The sequence below is a fragment of the Ursus maritimus genome, unplaced genomic scaffold (genome assembly GCF_017311325.1).
Source record: "Ursus maritimus isolate PB19 unplaced genomic scaffold, ASM1731132v1 scaffold_34, whole genome shotgun sequence".
Classification (NCBI taxonomy): Eukaryota; Metazoa; Chordata; class Mammalia; order Carnivora; family Ursidae; genus Ursus; species Ursus maritimus.
The window spans coordinates 15960800-15980293 of NW_024426008.1; the positions used below are offsets into that span (position 1 = coordinate 15960800).

Sequence of the window (19494 nt, forward strand, 5' to 3'; positions counted from 1 at the left end):
GGGAAAGGAATCTTTGACAGTGCTGGTAAGTTTTCCCTAGTTAGGAAACTCCTCTAAACTTTTTTTTTTTTTTTAAGATTTTATTTATTTATTTGACAGAGAGGCAGCGAGAGAGGGAGAAGCAGGTTTCCCACTGAGCAGGGAGCATGACGCAGGGCTCCATCCCAGAATGCTGGGATCATGACCTGAGCTGAAGGCAGATGCTTAACAACTGAGCCACCCAGGCACCCCTCCTCTAAACTTTTCTAAACTCACAGTTATTAAGGCATCTGTTCAATTTGCCAATAAAACCACGTTTCATGGGTGTTTTGGGGTGACTCATTGGCCTAGTTACTCTCTCAGTATTTCTCGAATCTCGCTAATATTTTTTTTTTAAGATTAATTTATTAGAGCCAAGCGGGAGCAGGGGGAGGAGGGGCAGAGGGGGAAGCAGATTCCCCACTGAGCAGGGAGCCCACATGAGGCTGGATCCCAGGACCCTGGGATACCACCCCAGCAGAAGGCAGATGCTTAACTGACTAAGCCACCCAGGTACCCCAAGAATCTTACTAGTATTTCAAAAGTATTTCAAAACTCTTACCTAAAAAAGTAACTGACATGATTGATTTTCAAAGAAAATAGTTTTGCCAAAATTTCTCTTTTCAGTTTGAAATATAAAAAATAGAGTACTTCAAATACATTTTTCCTCGGGGCGCCTGGGTGGTACAGTTGGTTAAGCGTGGACTCTTGGTTTCAGTTCAGGTCGTGATCTCAATTCCCGCTTCAGACTCCATGCTCAGTGCTGAGTTGGCTTGAGTTTCTCTCTCCCTCTGCCCTTCACCCCCATGCACATGCATGCTCTCTCTCTCTAAAATAATGAATCTTTAAAAATATGTTTTTTTCTTAAGGTTTTAAGTATCTGTTCCCATGTTAGCATAGCCCTTGTGGGGTGTCTTCAGAGTTGAGTTTTCTGAGCAGTGTCACCCCATCAAACCCTGTGATACCAGACGGTGAAGTGCCTTTGCTGCTGAGTGCTGTATATAATGGTCCAAAAGAAGAAGGAAATACAACCTACCCCCAAAAGAAAAAAGTTTTAACAAGCTACATTTCTGCATAAGGCATATACAAATAAGATAGAAAATGTGTTTTAAAAATACACTAAACACCTGGTTTCTAAATTACACTTATTTTGATTGTAAGTTATAATCTTACAATTAAGACCGTTTGGATGCTGTCTTAACTGAAAAAGGAGCATGCTGCCAGACTCCTTTAAAGCTGAATGAATGGGGGTGCCTGGGTGGCTTAGTCTGTTAAGTGTCTACCTTTGGCTCAGGTCATGATCTCGGTCCTAGGATGGGGTCCTAGGATGGAGCCCCACGTCGGGCTCCCTGCTCAGCAGGGGGCTGCCTCTCCTCCCTCTGTGCTAGCTTGCTCTCAAGTAAATAAATAATATCTTTTAAAAAAAAGGTGAATGAATATTCTGCTTCTTTGTATGCACTAAACTCTAATGTATATGGCTGTCTAAACAGCATAACAATCATGGTTTCACATGTAATTTTGGTAAATGCTGCTACAGATTACTCACTTGGTACCCTTAAAAAATATTGAAGTAAGTTTAATTTTCCTTACTTTGGTATTGATAACACCCCTAGGGCTACTGAGCTATTATATTATTGACCACCTTTGCATAGTACTGTTCTGGTGATTTCCTTTGGCTCAGTCTTTGGGGGATATGTTGCACTTATGGCTCTATTGAACAGAATTGACCTAACATCTAATCCCTCCCCCATCCCCCGCTTTTTCATATTTGAGTATCTTCTTTGCCATCACTTCTGCCTTAGTCTATTCTGATCTTTCCTACCTCCTGCTGTTAATAATTAAATGTCCACTTCGTTTGTCTGTTTCTGGTGTTAGCCAGGCTCTGCTGTAAATCTAATTTTTAAATTTCTTCTCTCTAAAAAAAATCAGGCCTTAATTTTTATAACCAAAGGTAAAATCAAAAGTGGGTTTGTTTGGGAGCACCTGGATGGCTCAGTCAGTCAAGCATCTGACTCTTGATTTTGTCTAGGTCATGATCTCAGGGTCATGGGATAGAGCCCCCATCGGGCTCCATGCTTAGCAGGGGAATCTACCTGAGATTCTTTCTCCCCCCTCTGCCCCTCTCCTCCCCCCCCCATAAATAAATAAATAAATAAATCTTATTAAAAAGTGGGTTTGTTCTTTTTTAATGGTGGCAAATGGACTGGTCTTTACATTTTGTGCAGATTTCTCATTTTCAATTATTTTTCATTTTTGAAGGCTCAGAGGTTTGTTTATTAAAAAAATAATTATCTCTAGGAGGTGTTGCTGTTACTCTGAATCATTGAGACTTCCAGAAATCTGATTGTTAAATAGATGTGCCTTCAACTAATTGGATGCAGTTGGAAATTTTCTAAGTGACATGATAAATCCTGACTTCCATAAAACAGAATATGTAATAATACTTTCCCAGATTCATCCATGGATGAAGCCAAATTCAAAGTAATTCATTTTCAACTTCGGAATGTAGTTCTTAACCTGACTCCTAGTATATCAAAATTGAGTGGTTTATTATATACCTACCTATGCTCTAAATTGGATAAGACTTTAAATCAGATCCTGTTTAGGATATAGTTGTCAAAATATCACTCAAAATGAAGAGGTAAGCATTTTTAAAATGTTTTCTCTAAAAAGTCTTAAGTACTAGTTCTGTTCATTACAACATCTCAAACTCTAAAAGGATCAGTTGTCCTTTTTAGATGGTGGTGATGTGCATCCATTTGCATTACCAAGAAGCTGTTACAAGGAGATCAGAGGGAAAATTTTTTTCACCAAACTGTTACTACATCAGGAATTGACAGGAGTCATTTCAATAATTTCTTCTGTCAAAAGAGAGGAAGGACATAACAGTAGGTCGTTCTATTTGGAGACATTTTTTAACCTTAGTCTTCCTGTTTTGCTGAGAGGGGACTCAGATGTTCATCTTTTTTTCCTTTGTCATTGAGCAGGAAAAAGTTATCAGGAGAAACAGGTTCTTTTTTTTTTTTTTTTTTTTTTAAGATTTTATTTATTTATTTGACAGAGATAGAGACAGCCAGCGAGAGAGGGAACACAAGCAGGGGGAGTGGGAGAGGAAGAAGCAGGCTCATAGCAGAAGAGCCTGATGTGGGGCTCGATCCCATAATGCCGGGATCACGCCCTGAGCCGAAGGCAGACGCTTAACCGCTGTGCCACCCAGGCGCCCCAGGAGAAACAGGTTCTTAAATTAATAAATTCATTACAATTTTAGGAAATTTTTCCTGCTATAAGTGAAGTAACTTTAAGAGTCTCCTGCCAAAAGGAAAACCTTAATTTTCACAATGGACCATCTGTTTAACATTCAGTTGACCTTTTATTTTGTGACGTGATTTTGAGAGGGTAAGATTTACTCTTCTGTAGATACTGTCCTATTCTGTGCTTCATAGCACACTGAATGATTTGGGTAACTTGCTATGTTTTTCCCACCTGCACCCCTCAACCCCAGATTAAGTTCATAGGTTTTTATTATACTGCTTGTATTTTGCTCCCATACAAAAAACCTTAAGTAATTATCACAAAACATTTTCTTTAAAAAAAATAGGATTTAGTAAACCTTTCTTCTCTCTTTGTGGAAGTCTCTCAGGTGCAGAGAATTGAGTTAATCTTAATAATTTACGAACTCATTCACTCAAAAATATTAGAAACCCTATAATGTGTCAGGTGTTCTGCTTGGCACGAAAGGCCCAGTGGTAAGCAACCAGATAACGATTTTTTAAAATTTTATTTTAAAGGTATGTTTATTTTAGAAGACGTGAAAGAGAATGAGCAGGGGGAGGGGCAGAGGGAAAGGAACAGACTCTCAAGCAGACTGCTGAGCACAGAGCCAGTGTCGAACTCTTGGTTTTTCACGACCCTGAGATCATGACCTGAGCCAAAACCAAGAGTCAGACACTTAACTGACTGAGCCACCAGGCACCCCAGCCAAATGTGATTTTTGCCCTATGGCACTCATAGTCTAGTTTGTGGCACATTGTCATCATCAGTCTATGAACATAAGCCCTACTCTTGTTTTATTTATTTATTTTTTCTTTCCTTCAACCTCTTTTCCTCTTCCCCCTCCACAAGCATCCGCTCAGATACTTAGTCTTTAAATATATAACATTTATATGTGTGGTTTTAATTTACATTAATGGTAGTATAGATCTCAATTTATTCCTTTTTCTCACCCAGTACTGTATTTTTAAGCTCTAGCCAGCAGACTGCATAATACTCCATTATCTGCATCCAAAACATTTACTTATTTCCTGGTGATGAAATCTGTGTTGCTTCCTATACCCTGGTACAAATAATGCTGCAGTGATCAAGCACCCTTGTGACACAGTTCCTTAAGGATTTCTGCAAGTATTTCTTTGGAGTACTTACCAAGTGGAATGCTGGGTCATAGGTAGACAGAATGGCTTAAGCAGTTCACAGAAAGGTTTCTGTTTTCTCCTATTCTTACCAGTACTTCATATTACTCAGTTTTCTTTTATTTTTCTTAAAGCTTTAAAGTGGTATTTCTTGCATTTCTCTGATAGTTGGTGAGAGTGGCCTTTCTTAACATACTTGATAGCCTTTTTATCCTGTAAATTGCCTATTAATATTTTTTGCCCATTTGTTCTCCTGAGTTACCTTTATTTTTCTTGCTTTTGTAGAAGTTCTCATATTTAAGATATTAACTCTGATAATTTTAGATGAAAATCATTATTCCAAAAGCATTTTTCACTGAATAGAAATCTCTATTTGAAGGAAATTAAATCTGCCAGTATTTTAGCTCTCAGATTTTTTTTTTTTTAAGTTTTATTAGTTTTGCCTTTTAGATCTGTTAATCCATCTGGAGTTTGTGTTCTGCATACATAATGAGAGGTAGGGCTCCAACTACTTTTTGCCTATGTAAATACGTGAATTTTTCCAGCATGTCCTAAAGAATTCACCCTTTTTTTTTTTTTACCACTTTAAGAAACCACCTTTGTCATATGAGATTTTCATTTCTACATAGGTCTGTTTATAAGCTCTGTATTCTGTTACAGTTAGGTCTGTTTCTGTGTCAGCACTAGTCTGTCTTTACTATTATTTTGGCTTTGTGTGTAGTCTCTCAATAACTGGGAGAGAAAACTCTCAGCTACCCTGCAAATACATACATACATTAGTTCTTTCTTTGCAAAATTATCTTAACTTTTCATAGACTTGGGGGGGGAGAGCGGGGTGAAGATGGTAAAAAGCTTTATTTTTTTTTAAGGATTTTATTGTCAAGTAATCTGTATACCCAATGTGACAGGGCTTGAATTTACAACCCTGAGATCAGGAGTTCCATGTTATACCAACTGAACCAGCTAGGCACTGCAGTAAACAGCTTTTTAAGATGTAATTCTCAGGGCACATGGGTGGCTCAGTCGGTTAAGGGTCTGACAATCTTATTTTCAGGGTCTTGAGTTCAAGTCTTGCATTGGGCTCCATGCTGTGCACAGGGCCTACATTAAAAAATAAAGATGTCATTCACATACTATACAATCTGCTTACTTAAAATGTGCAGATCAGTGTTTTTTAATATATTAATAAAGTTCTGCAACCACTACTTAAAAAAATTTTTAGAGCATTTTCATTACCCCCAAAAGAAACCCCATACTCTAGCCATTGCTCTCCAACCCTCCCATTTTCCATAGCCCTAGACTTGGCTCTAATGATTTTTGTGACTGCCTTTCACTTGGTATAAGTTTTTCAAGATTCATCAGTCTTCTGTGGGTACTCTTTCCACAAAACAGTGGTTGCGAGTTCAGGCTTCAGAGTCATTCTGCCACACATATCAGTTCTGTCACTTAACCAAGCTCTGTGATCTCCCAGCAGAGGAGCTTGATGTGGGGCTCGATCCCATAACGCCAGGATCACGCTCTGAACCGAAGGCAGACGCTTAACCGCTGTGCCACCCAGGCACCCCAGCCAGATTTATTTTTAAGTTACTTTATTATCATATATGAAAGTCTTCATGTTCAAGAGGTAAATTATAGGAACAAACAGCTATGTACAGCTTCCTTATTATCAACCAAGCATTTAATAGACTCTTGAGGGTCAGCAGTTGCTGGTTGTAAGGTAATTGGAAGCAAGAAATAGCTGTAGACAGATTATTAAACAGATAGCATTGATAATACTGTACCTTATATCTCATCTTTTTTTTCTAGGTCATCTCCTTCTTATTGTAAACTGACCCTTTGAACTTTCTTTCCTGCCATCCTCTTCACTGGGCCTTCCTATATCTTCATGACCAGGATAATAAATTTGTAGCCACATCCTATAGTAGACATCACTAATTTATGACATGTTCTTTGCCTTCCAAGCCTTGCATATGCCCTTAGAATCCTCAGTACAATACTTCACGGAGCCAGAGTTACCACTAAAGGTGACACCTCATTGTCATTTCTGTTTTATCACACCCTTTTCCAACTAGACTATGACATTAACTTATTCATGATATATTTTTTTGAAGGTTGAAAAGGAATTAAGGTAGAATAGCAAGTAGAGGTGTTTATTAATATCCAAGATCCTGCCCTTCTCTTACCCTGAAAGCCTGTTATATCACTCCTATCTTTGTTTCTCTAGCTGGTGTTTCTCCTTCTTTCTACCTAATTAGTTTACACTGGGAAATTAGTACATGTCTGTTGAGCATATGGACTAGATTTTGGGAAATCAATATATTTGTATTGAGCATATGAACAAGATTTTGATTCTGTAGTGAGTAAAAAGGGCATTTCTTTCTTTACAAATACTCTCACTTCTTGAGTCTCCTGAGGTGGTTTCTTCTCATATATAATTACATTTGGTATAATGGTATGATGTACATTTTTTTCCAGTCTTCCTGTTTAGATTTTTTTTGTAGAACATTAGGTGCCACCAAATCTCTAGAAAGTGTTTTGAATGCCTTCTTCCTGGACTAAGCAATCTGTCACCTACTGCTAAAAAGAGGAATTTGGGAAAGGACAAGATAAAAAGAAATGCTGGTGGGGCAAACAAGTATGACTGTATTTTTGTTCCTGACTTAATATCAACTAAGTACTTTAAAAATACTAATGAAAAAGACAGGAGAGTGGACCATCCTTAAGTGCGCCATCTGTATGGCCATTTCCTGTAGTGATGTCCTGACTACATCATTGTATTTGTTCTTCACAACCAGGCATTGACCTCATCTACTTAAGAAGACAATGAGGGTTACAAAGGTAAACAATTTGCTCGAGGAGAAACAGCTTGGAGTGGAATCCCAACTCTACCACTTACTAGCTGTCTGACTTCAAACCTTGTAACTCACTTCTTCCCATCCAACCATATAGGAAATTTTAGCAGATTTTATCTTTTTTTTTTTTGGTAGCCTTTATATTGTAGTCTTTTTAATTTGGGCAATAATTACATACAGACATATATTTTATGTTTTATAGGTATTTGAGCCACTGGCACAATGACTAAAATGATAGGCTTCTGAGATAAATATTTGTTTTCTGAGCCTTTGAGGCAGTGTAGCCCAGGGATATAGGACAGTGGCTGAGCCTGTTGTCAAATCCTGGCTCCACTGCTGCCTCACACTGTGCACATTTCTTTTCTCAGATCAACCAGGGTTGTTTTGAGGATTAAATGTGGTAATACACGTAGAATACTAAATGTGGTAATACACATAGAATACCTAGCACAATGCCTGACAAATAGCAAGCACTTCATTTAATGAAAATGAGCAATGTATATGGTATCATTATATATTTACTATATCATGTTAAATACCTAGCTTCTCCACGACATTCTGAGAATTTCACTGACTTAACCCAGAAATTACTCACAACTCTAAAAATACTTCATACCTCCTATGCTGTTATCTGTGGAGCAATAACAAATATTACCTCTCCTCTTCATATTAGTTTTCATATTTGGATAAATATTATAATATATAATCACTGTTACTTGAAACATGATTTAATGGGTGTCTCCTGGTCAGGAATATTTGCCTCACCAGAGGACTTAAATTATTTCCGGAACGATGCCAAAAATCTGGGCAAAGGATACTTGAAATAATAGCAGTAGACACTGAATACCAGTAGAATTTACCAGTACCTTTGTTTTAACCTTCTGTTGTATGAAAATGCACAATCCATATTCAAAAATTAAAACATTTGCTATCTTCTTTTCTTTTTCAGAAGATGAATAATCTTTCATTTAGTGAGCTATGTTGCCTCTTCTGCTGTCCACCTTGCCCTGGGAAAATTGCTTCAAAATTAGCATTTTTGCCACCTGATCCTACTTACACATTGATGTGTGATGAAAGTGGAAGTCGCTGGACTTTACATCTGTCAGAACGAGCAGACTGGCAATATTCTTCTAGAGAAAAAGATGCTATTGAGTGTTTCATGACTAGAACCAGTAAAGGCAACAGAATTGCCTGCATGTTTGTGCGTTGTTCACCCAATGCCAAGTATACTTTACTCTTCTCACATGGAAATGCTGTTGATCTCGGTCAGATGAGCAGCTTTTACATAGGACTGGGATCACGGATTAATTGTAATATATTCTCATATGATTATTCTGGATATGGCGCAAGTTCTGGGAAACCAACAGAGAAGAACCTCTATGCAGATATCGAAGCTGCTTGGCTTGCTCTTAGGACAAGGTAAATCATGACTGGGAATTATTTTACACATTTAATATGATGGTTAACTAAAATTTTCTTACATAAAAAAAGTAATTTTTATAACTCGTGTTTTAGAAGTACTAAGTAGAGGTCATATTTGCCAATATATACCTATTAAGAATTAAGCTCTTAGATTGTAATTTTAAATTTTTATAAAATAGCATGATTTTTAAGACAGATCTCATTTATGTCTGTTAGTGTGTGTGTGTGTGTGATTTTCTTTAAAATTTAAGCCAGTGACAAATAGTTGGTTTTATAAACCTGTGGAGTGTGATATAAAAATGTTTAATCAAAGTTGGAACATTTCAAGGGAATGAAAGATAACATGACTTAGCTAATCATTTACTTACTCTATCATTAAGGGTATAAGAGGCTGGGTTCTTTTTGTTAAAATCATAAGCCAGGGTTTGCATTATTTTATGTAAAAATCTTTTAGAAGTATGACTTACAGATATTTTATTGGAATTATTTTTAAAGTATTCGTTCTGTAAAAGTGAGATTCTTTGCTTTGCATTCTGGACTAATAAAATTTGGAGAGCTCTCACGCAGAAAAAAAAAAAGGTAATTTTATTATAAATGATTTAAGCAAATTCTCTTACCATGTCAGTTATTCTTTGGTTATAACAGTACATTGAGAACTCGAAATTGCTTTCATCTTTCCTAGTCACCAATATTGAAGAATATTGCAGTTTTGTAGATTTCAGGGTTTTTTCCCATCAGATGGTTTTCATGTACAATAAATAAATATATCTTAGTTATTCCTCATATTATCCACTGATAAGCTGCCTGACTTCCAAAGTATTTTAGACTAAAGCTAAAGGATTTAAAGAAAATTCATCATTCCTAATTTAATGTTTAAATACTAATGGTTTCAGTTAGAACCTCCACAATTTTGTTAGTTGGCATAACTTTTTTTTAGAAAATACCTTTAGAAATGTTTACTCCTATAAGATAATATAATCAAACTATATTCGCATAGCCAAGTTTCATGTAAAGGGGATTCTTAAATCACCTGAAATGATGTGAAAATGTACCTGATGAGTTAGGAAAGATGGTAAGTAGTATAAGAAGTAGGTAATGAGTTGTGGGGGGGAGGGAATGGTAGAAATTTGTAAACTAAAACTGCCTTAAATGATGAGTCAAAATCTGCTCCAGGTATAATGATGTCAGTCCCCTCAGTCCTGCAAACAAAAATAAATGAGTTCCTACTTTCCAGACTCAGCCAATTGAATATAGTATAGTACCTGTTAGGAAAATATGATAATAAATATTTTTAATGGCAGATTTATTGAGATGCAGCTCACTCTTTTAAAGTATAACTTCAGTGGATTAGAACGGTTTTTAAGGGGCACCTGGGTGGCACAGCGGTTAAGCGTCTGCCTTCGGCTCAGGGCGTGATCCCGGCATTATGGGATCGAGCCCCACATCAGGCTCCTCCGCTATGAGCCTGCTTCTTCCTCTCCCACTCCCCCTGCTTGTGTTCCCTCTCTTGCTGGCTGTCTCTGTCTCTGTCAAGTAAATAGATAAAATCTTTAAAAAAAAAAAACAAAACAGTTTTTAAGGATGCTAAGGTATAGCAGATAGCCTTCATTATTAATGCTTCTCAATAACATGAAAAGATAACTTTATTTAGCCAAAACATACTAGTGTCCAATGTTCTAGGTGTATGTTAAAAAGAAAAAAAACGCTCTTGTAAAGTGGTTAACTTTTTCCTATTTTTTACCTTGTCTGATATCAGTTCAAAGGAAACATTATAAAATAATTCCTAGTCTTGATTTAATTCATCTTTTTAAACATAGTTGATGACCATACATACTTGATGAATGAGGAACAAGGGCAGAGTAGAAGAATTTCTAAATAGTATAACAGTCTTTGGGCTCATTATCTATGTGCTATAATGAAGAAGTCACTGGACTGGGAGTCAGGGTACCTGGGTTCTAATTATAGGCCTGCGGCTGACTTACTCTGACTTTGAACATCTGCTTCGTAAGCAGCTGAACTAGATTAGATGGTCTTTAAAGTCCTTTCTGAGTTGTACTATTCTGAAATTCTGTTATTGCTTTGAGTTCTCTGATGCTAAATTGGCAGCTGCTTCTACTCTGGAGCCTTGCCATTGCTAACATTAGCCTAAAACCCATAGTTGCCACCAACAGTGCTGCTATTCAGCTAACAGCAACCATACAGCCTCAAGAGTTAACGCTGATGCTGCAAATGTTCATTTTCATAACTTCAGTCAGGTCTTTGTAAAGAAAAAGGCTTTTCCAAGTTTACTTATAGAGTCAGTCTGGAGTAGATGGAGCCCAACCTCTGAGGCGTATCTAAATGCTTATGTAGGACTGATTGGAAGAAATTATGGGGAAGTATGTCATTACTTGGATAGTTCAAAGAGCCCTGGGACCCTGGAAAGGGCCAGAGGAAGCACATGGGGTTTGTCTTGCTATTTTTTCACGTTTAGATAGTTGGAAAGCTCCATTACCTTTTCAAAAGACCAGATGCTGTTGTGCAGATTGCCCTTAGCATCCAGAAGTGACTGCTCTCAGACTTCTAAAGTGGAAAAGCATATTTGATCTTATACCATAGACAAGTAATAGTGCTTGGAACGTAGATTATATCTGATACATTTGAGGCAATGAGTTGACCAGTTTAGATGTACAGCATTTTTAAACGGTATAAGGCAGTACTCGAGATTTTAGCATGAAGTTTGTTCATAATTGAGTCATAAGGCATTTGAAATTCTCTTTTATATGTTTGTTTTACCAATCATTAGTCTATAGTAAAGGCACCTTTCAAGAAAAATTGTAATTTGCTTTCAGCTAAATATTTTTTTATTCATTCCATACAGTAACCATATGTAGTAGCACTTTTCATCACTATGACCAACTTCAAAAAATAAAATGAGCCATTTTTGATGTCTAAACAAAGAACTTTAGTTATATTGAATGGAAAATAGACAGTTAATGTCTATTAAACATCAGTGTGTAAAATATTAGTGATGTGATATGTTAAGGATTTAGTCAACCATATGCCATATTGAATTGCATAAATGATTTAATGAAAAGTTTGAAATTTTAAAAGACCTCAGCAGTTATTTTCCAAAAGAGGAAACAGATGAAATAAGTTAAGAATATAGATAATATTATAGCAGTAAATATCATAATGATGACTAAGAAACATATTTTAAATATAAGTTTGACATTGTCTCATTTTAAGTCATTCTATTATAAGATTAAGTCCTTAGAAAATGATTGCATATTTTATGCCAGTCCAACTCTCCCTTTTTTTTTTTTAATTTCTGAATTTGTAGATACGGCATTCGCCCTGAAAATGTGATTATATATGGCCAAAGTATAGGGACAGTACCATCTGTGGATCTTGCTGCTCGGTATGAGAGTGCTGCTGTTATTCTTCATTCTCCTTTGACTTCGGGAATGCGAGTTGCTTTTCCTGATACCAAGAAGACCTACTGTTTTGATGCATTCCCAAAGTAAGTATCAATATTCAAAATTGTTTAATTCAAAGAAACTTGAAGGGCATTTTTTTTCATCACTTAAGGTATTCATAATACAATTCATTCAGCCATGAACTTCTATTTCACATATATTACAGAAATTGTTGAAAATAAATTTTTGAAAAGGGGTGGTGGCAGGAGCCCAGTCAGGAGGCTGAAATATTTGAGCGATAATAATCCTGATGAAAAGAGCTGAGGGCCTTATACCCAGAGTGTGGCAGAGTGGCACTAATTAGTAGTATTAGAGATAAGAGAATGAATTCGAGAAATGAAATTGACAGAACTGTCAGAGTGAATAGAGGATGATAAACAAAAGAGCCTGAATGTAATTCCCAGGGTTCTAACTTGAGCTGTTAATGAATAATGGTACCTTTCAATGAGACAATACTAGACGAGAGGAAGAGTAAAGGGAAAATGAGACATGTGCATGAAAAGTAGTGAATGGCGTTTAATGATAGCTGATTTATAAAAGAAGTGAACTGCAAAAAAGTTCTGTCTTAAATTAACTTGAATAAATATTGCCACCACAAAGTCTGCAGACACAGTTTTATTCAAATTTGAAGGGAGGACTACTACTCCTCAAGACAAGATGAAAGTTCCTCTAGCTCCTCTTCATAATTGGAAAAAACTGCTGGCCCCTTTTTTTCAAAGGGAGAAGGCAAGAAGTGGGAAGCTGGCAAATTTCAGTCTGTCGTCTTTTCCCCAATTGGCAGCTATACAAAGAATTTTTTGTGAATGATAGATGAGCCAAAGGCCAGAGTCATCACTTGCTTTTTTATAAAACAAGGGTCATTTCAAAAGCAAATTTTTTCATTATTAGCCAGTAAGGGATCACTTTTCTAGGGAAGCTGATGGTGAGAGCATATGATTAGGCTGTGGGGGGTTTTTTGTTTTTACATAAATTTGGGGTTTTTGTTTTAGATAATGGTATATTGGAAGATATGTGCATTATACTGCTTCTGTGAAAAATAAAAATGATAGAGGGAGTATTTGGGGAATGCTTTATCTCTGTCCAGCTCCCTCTTTCATTTCTGCTACACCAACAAAGAGAGTAACCGCAAACTGTTTGAAAGAGAATATAAATTTGTTATAATTCCTTTACTATTGAACATTTGATACCAAATAATATACCAAAGCATTTTTCCTTACCAAGTGCAGCCTTGAATTATTTCATAGATTTCCTTTTTCAAGATTGTATCCTCATTTTATAACACCTTTCTCTCTTTGGGAAGTTTTTTTTTTTTTAAGCATTAAAATTTGTAAGGTCTCTTTGTATAGTTTATATCTCCTTCAAGTTGCCTTTTTTTTTTTTTTTTAAAGATTTTATTTTATTTATTTGACAGAGATAGAGACAGCCAGCGAGAGAGGGAACACAAGCAGGGGGAGTGGGAGAGGAAGAAGCAGGCTCACAACGAAAGAGCCTGATGTGGGGCTCGATCCCAGAACGCCGGGATCACGCCCTGAGCTGAAGGCAGACGCTTAACCTCTGTGCCACCCAGGCGCCCCCTCAAGTTGCCTTTTTAAAATTGTTTTGATCTCTCTCTAATATTTAACGTATTCTCTGATGTCTGATGATAATTCTTGGTTGTCTCTTCATACGTAAGAATGAGGAACTAAAGAGCTGATCTGAAGCAGGTGGTTGAGTCTTGCTGAGAGTGAGCTTCACTATACAGTGATCTGGTCAAATCAGTTACTTGGGGATCCCACACTGTGTCACTATTTCTGTCTTTTAAGGTGTATATAGTCTCCAACAAGGAGTCTTTCTAAAACTTCTCCCTGGAGGATTGAAGGCCTGGCTGCCAGCATTCTGGGAACCCAGTACAGAAAATGGGTTCATAGCAGCAGTGTGTGTGTTTACACATACATGTTTACTTCTTGCCTTAAACTGTGCCTCACAAGTCCCTGGTCCACAAAACCTTCAGTTTTGGGTAGAGTACAGCTACCAATCTACAAAAAGAAGGGGAAAACACCTGGAGAGGGACATATTTGTTAAACGGACTTCAAACAAATTCTATAGACTCCTGTCACCTGCCTTCATCGCCATGTCAGTTCCTAGCCTTCTGGATTATCCATGATATAAATTGGATTGTTTCTTTACTTTACCGTCTATTCCCTTAAAATTGGCTTTTCCCCCACACTGTTAATCTGTTATCCCACTCATTTATCTGCTTTCCAGCTCCAAAATTTTGTTTTATTATATTCTCCCTATTTTTGTGAGTTGATACCCCAAAACAAAAAACACTTTGCTGTCATTTTAGTAGATTAAGAGGGAGAAAAAAACAGGAGTGCCCAGAGGTATAAAGTTAGCACATACTTAAATAGTTCTTAGTTTCCTCCTCTCCTTCCAACCTACGTTTCTCTAAACATTGTAGAAAGGTGCATGCAGTAGGTTGCTGGTAACCATTGAAAGATTCCCTCAAAACAGAAGTGCATGAAGTTAGCTTCCTTGGGCAATCTTAAGATAAGAAGTATGTAAAGTGACTTTTAAATCTTACTTGAAATCCAAGAGGCATCCATTTTTTCTGGGTTGATTCAAAGACCGTTCTGGTATTTGAATGATCTGTTGGGATGTTGCAAGAAAACTTGTCATACGTTCCTTTTCATAGCTAATTCATTGACTTTCTCTCCCCTCTTTTCTTACAGCATTGACAAAATCTCTAAGATAACCTCTCCAGTATTAATAATTCATGGGACTGAAGATGAAGTCATTGACTTTTCACATGGCCTCGCACTGTTTGAGCGTTGCCAAAGACCTGTGGAGCCTCTGTGGGTTGAAGGGGCAGGTCACAATGATGTGGAACTTTATGGACAGTACCTTGAAAGGTTGAAACAGTTTGTGTCACAGGAACTGGTAAATTTGTAAAATATTCTGTAAATTTGCATACTGGGTTTTTTTTTTTTCTTGCTGAACTGCACTCTTTGGTAAATAACATAAAACCTGAAGGTTTTGTTTGCAAATCATGTCAGTTGCCTTCATAAATGTACAGGTAATGATTTGTTAACAGACTTAATGAAGGTTTTTATTACCAGAACTAGAAACTGGAAATAACAGTATCATGCAGTCAGGCTGTGTAATTTATATTTTTTCTGTGAATTTTTTTTTAAACATCAAAATGAGTACTGTATGAAATTTTAATTCTATAAAATCAAATGCTGTAAAAGTATTGCCAAATGCTTTTGCATATCAGAAACAAATTTATAGATATTTTTAAAACATCTCAATGTACTAAATCTTATCCAGGTATACAAATGTAATATTCTTTCAATAAAAAGCTGTATATCTAAAATGATTCAAGTACTCATAGTAGAATAAACTGTATGAAAACGTGCAAGTTCACTAGAGATAGCCTAAACCCTGTTGTACAGGGATTGAGGTTTAAACAGTTACTTTATTGTAAAATGCATTGAATTTTCTGTATTTCCTGGTTATCATACATTTTCTCCTTGAAAAAAATGATGTAAGTCTTAATTTTTATGCCATCTATTAATTTACCAACTAGTTACCTTGTAAATGAGAAGTCATGATAGCACTGAATTTTAACTAGTTCTGATTTATAGGTTTGGTACTGTGAGGCAACTACTTAAAATTCTCATTTTTGTTACTTAAAAGGCATTTAGAGCTTTAAGAATGATTTTGTACGCAATGTTGTTTTAAATTTTGACTAATCTCATAGAATTGCAGTACTCTTCATTATAAGAAAATCTGAGAGTCCATTAGATGTTCTTCAAGACCACAAACAGGCTGGCTATTTGGTCATTTTTCACCTTGGCTATTTTTAATAGGATCTATTGTTTTAGATTACTATCTGAGAATTTCATGGATTCACTCCTGGATACAGGAGATAAGAGAACATTTAATTCATAACTTTTATATTAACCAATGTAGTAAAAAACAAAGCTCACACACAAAAACTAAGTTGCCTTTCCTTGAATGAATCCTGCCTGAATAAAACAACGAAAGAAAAATAAAAATAAAATTAACGGTATGTAGTCTAATTTGTAAATGAATGAATATTGAAATAATACACACTGTGGATATATTTTAAGGCCTTATGTAGTTTTAATTGTTCTGCTTGTTCTGTGGTTATGTCTAAGACTATAGTATATGATTCTCTTCAAAGTATATCAAGTATTGTGAATGCTTTGGTTCAGATGTGTCAAATTAACAGTAAAACAACAAATATACCACCCAGCTGTGCTTGTTTGCCTTCTTCCATGCTTCCCATCCCTTACCATAAAACTGAAAACATTTACCATTCACCTTTATAGAACATAGTTGTGTAGTTTTCTCAATTTTATCATCACTTCTTTTTTTGGAGAGGTTTCTTCTCAAGATTATTTTGGAGCCTGTACAATTCCTTTTTTTGTACAACCTATACCCCAGAGTTTAGCTATATGTTTTCTTTGATTACTTGTTAAATTTAAAATATTGATCATACTAATTCAGTATTCATTCATTCAACAAATATTTATTGAATGTCTAAATCATGTAATACTCTATGCCAGATAAAGGTAGACATTGACCATGTCTTCATAGACTTCACAGTGTAGTGTAACCAAGGACACAGACACCTTATTGCACAAGTATTACTATTTGGATAAGGGCTGAGGGAGATTTGTAGCTTATTATAACAGGTAAATGGTACTTCATGGAGGGGAACGTTGGGAGAAGGGCAAGGAAGAGTTTCACAAAGAAGTTAGATTTGATACGAACTTTGAAGGATGACTAAACCTCGTGGCCAAGGGAAATAATTGCTGGCTGAAGGGAATAGTATGTGGAAGCCTAGAGGAAGGACAGTGCTTTTGAAGCATAAAATGTCTGGCCAGAAGTCAAGGGGGAACAGATGGCATAAAGTTGAGGCTGGCAAATTATTTAGGGGCACAATCTTACCTGGTGTCATAGACCCTGATTATTATCCTAGATAAATAGAATGCCATCGATAGGAATATGAAATTGCATTTACTAAGAGTTTATAGATGAAAAAAAAACTGGATATTTTTAGTTTGCTAGAAATAACGTGAGCCTGTTATACTTGGCTGTAATTTTAGGGTGCAGAAAAATTCATCATGGGGTGATAATCTCATACAAAGGGCTAGTCAAACCACATTTGTAAATACTAATTTCATTTCAGGATACAGTGAAAGGATATTCACAAATTAGAGTAAATCCTGGGATGTTTTACCAAGTTGGAAAGAGTCCCACAAACTAAAACCCAAAGACCAACTGGAGAATTACGTAACTAAGGAATGATAGCTGTGTTCAAGTATTTGAGAGGCATGTGTTCAAGTATTTGAGAGGTATTTGACTCAGTACAACTAGGTGAAAGTTTCAAAATGGCAGGTTAGAGCTCAGTGTAAGAAAGAACCAAGCTGTTATTTGTCTATGACAGGGATTGCCTCCTTAGGGTTGAAGAGGATCTTATCACTGGGGAGAAGATGAATAACATCTAACACAGTGCTGTAGAAGAAGTTGCAGATTTAAATGTGAAGTTTGAACTAGATGGGCTATGTAATGACCCCTTTAAGATTTTATATTCCATTTAGATTTCTCCTACCTTTTCAGAGCATTGCCTGCCCTGCGGTATCCAGAAGACAGTATCATGTAGAAGAATTGGCAAGCAGATCTGGGTTCTCTTCTCACCTGACATCAATTAGATCTGTGGCCTTGCCAAGTCACTTTTCTGGACCAGTTTCCTCACTGGAAATGAAGAGATGGAACTGACGGACTGATACAATCCCTTATGTTTCTAATGTAGTGAAAATCTCAACCCCATTCATCTGTAACAACTCATATCAATTTTTAACCTGGGCTAGAGTAGCCTCAGGTAACTTGCTTGGATACTTGTCTTTTGTGCATCCCAACATGGTGTAATTTGGATGGTAGCCCTAACCCTGGGGAAGTGGTTGGCAGTGTACGTAGCTCCTGCCGTGTCTTCAAGTACGTAAAGCAGAATAAGAACTTCAATAAATTGGTTTATAATCTACATTTCCAGATTTTCTGCCTTACTCAAATTTACCACTTCTGTGTCCTACCTAAGAACGTATTGCAGTAGTTTTTCTTGGTGATTTCTATAAATATATAGGTATTGCTCACATTAAGAAAGCTTGAAAAGCGAAAATAAATTTTAAAAATTGCAAACTGACCTCAATTGTCCTTTAAATAGAATGTTCTTGGTGCATTTAGACATTCTATATGACAAAAATTTTTCATGAACAGGTATTATGGAAAGCCAGACAAACTCCTAAATCTTAAAAACTTTAGATATGAAATAGCTTGATCCCTTCATTTTACAGCTGAGGAAACAAACCCAAAAGTAACTTTGCCAAAATGTATAATACGATTGCCATTAATTGTACTGTACTTCTCTTCATCAAATTTATCTGGACAAATACACCAATGATCCTTTTGAATTATAATATGACATAAATGTATTTGCTCTCCAGTATTAATCATGATTTTATTTTTTAAATGGCTCTTAGGTTTCTCCTTACCGGCTAATTATTCATTGAATACTAAGTTGGTAGGTTGTGCCTTTCACATTTATCAAAACAATGATTTATGTATTTATTTTAACATTAATCCATTTTTACTAGGGTTGTCTTAAAACTATTGAAAATTAGATAGTCACATGAATAAACAGTCAAATGTTTAAGCAACACATTTACTACAAATATAATGCTGAGAATAAGCAATTACATTGAAAAAAGTATCAAAGCAGTTATTACTAAATGTGGGTGGGCTTTTAATTTTTTGCCTTAATTTTAAACAGGCATTATAGTTATTGTGGTAGCATGTTAAATTCTAATGGTGATGTACATGCCAAGTGTCCAGTAACCAAAAAAGGAGCTACACATAGAATACTTAGAATTGTGATTTGATAGGCAGGATGTGGAGAGAAGGCATTTGTCTACTACATCTCTTAAATAGGTTATGCATCTGACTGAGTAGTTGAATGAGTAATACCAAGGAAGGAAGCAAATACCTCAAGCCTGGGAATGACCCACTAGACATTAGTTTAAAAAAAAAAAAACAGGAAGTAAAGCATAGTCTTTATAAATGTTAGTGAGCTAAAAGCTGCTAAACTGATTCTTTAATTAGAAACCGGATGGACTTGAAATTATTTTACTCCTATTTGTCTAGTAGGCCATGTACTAAATAGTCATAATACCATTTTAACACTTAAAAAAATGCTTTAATAGTACGATTTAAATGAAATTCTTATTAGAGAAATACATTAAAATTATACGGGGAAAATGCTGTTTTTTAACA

The 19494-nt window shown here is 36.1% G+C and overlaps 1 protein-coding gene across 2 annotated transcripts in view; it reads left to right on the forward strand.

Annotated features, from left to right (window-relative positions):
- The window catches only part of ABHD17B (abhydrolase domain containing 17B, depalmitoylase), a 48730-nt gene extending 30060 nt beyond the window's left edge, over positions 1 to 18670 (forward strand). For both annotated transcript variants that reach the window (XM_040620243.1, XM_008690957.2), the window contains exons 2-5: positions 8226 to 8695; positions 12021 to 12200; positions 14868 to 15075; positions 17788 to 18670. In XM_040620243.1, the coding sequence (XP_040476177.1) occupies positions 8229 to 8695; positions 12021 to 12200; positions 14868 to 15075; positions 17788 to 17946 (1014 nt within the window). In that variant the 5' untranslated portion in view covers positions 8226 to 8228 and the 3' untranslated portion in view covers positions 17947 to 18670. The remainder of the gene's footprint in view (positions 1 to 8225; positions 8696 to 12020; positions 12201 to 14867; positions 15076 to 17787) is intronic.
- The last annotated feature ends 824 nt before the right edge of the window (positions 18671 to 19494 follow it).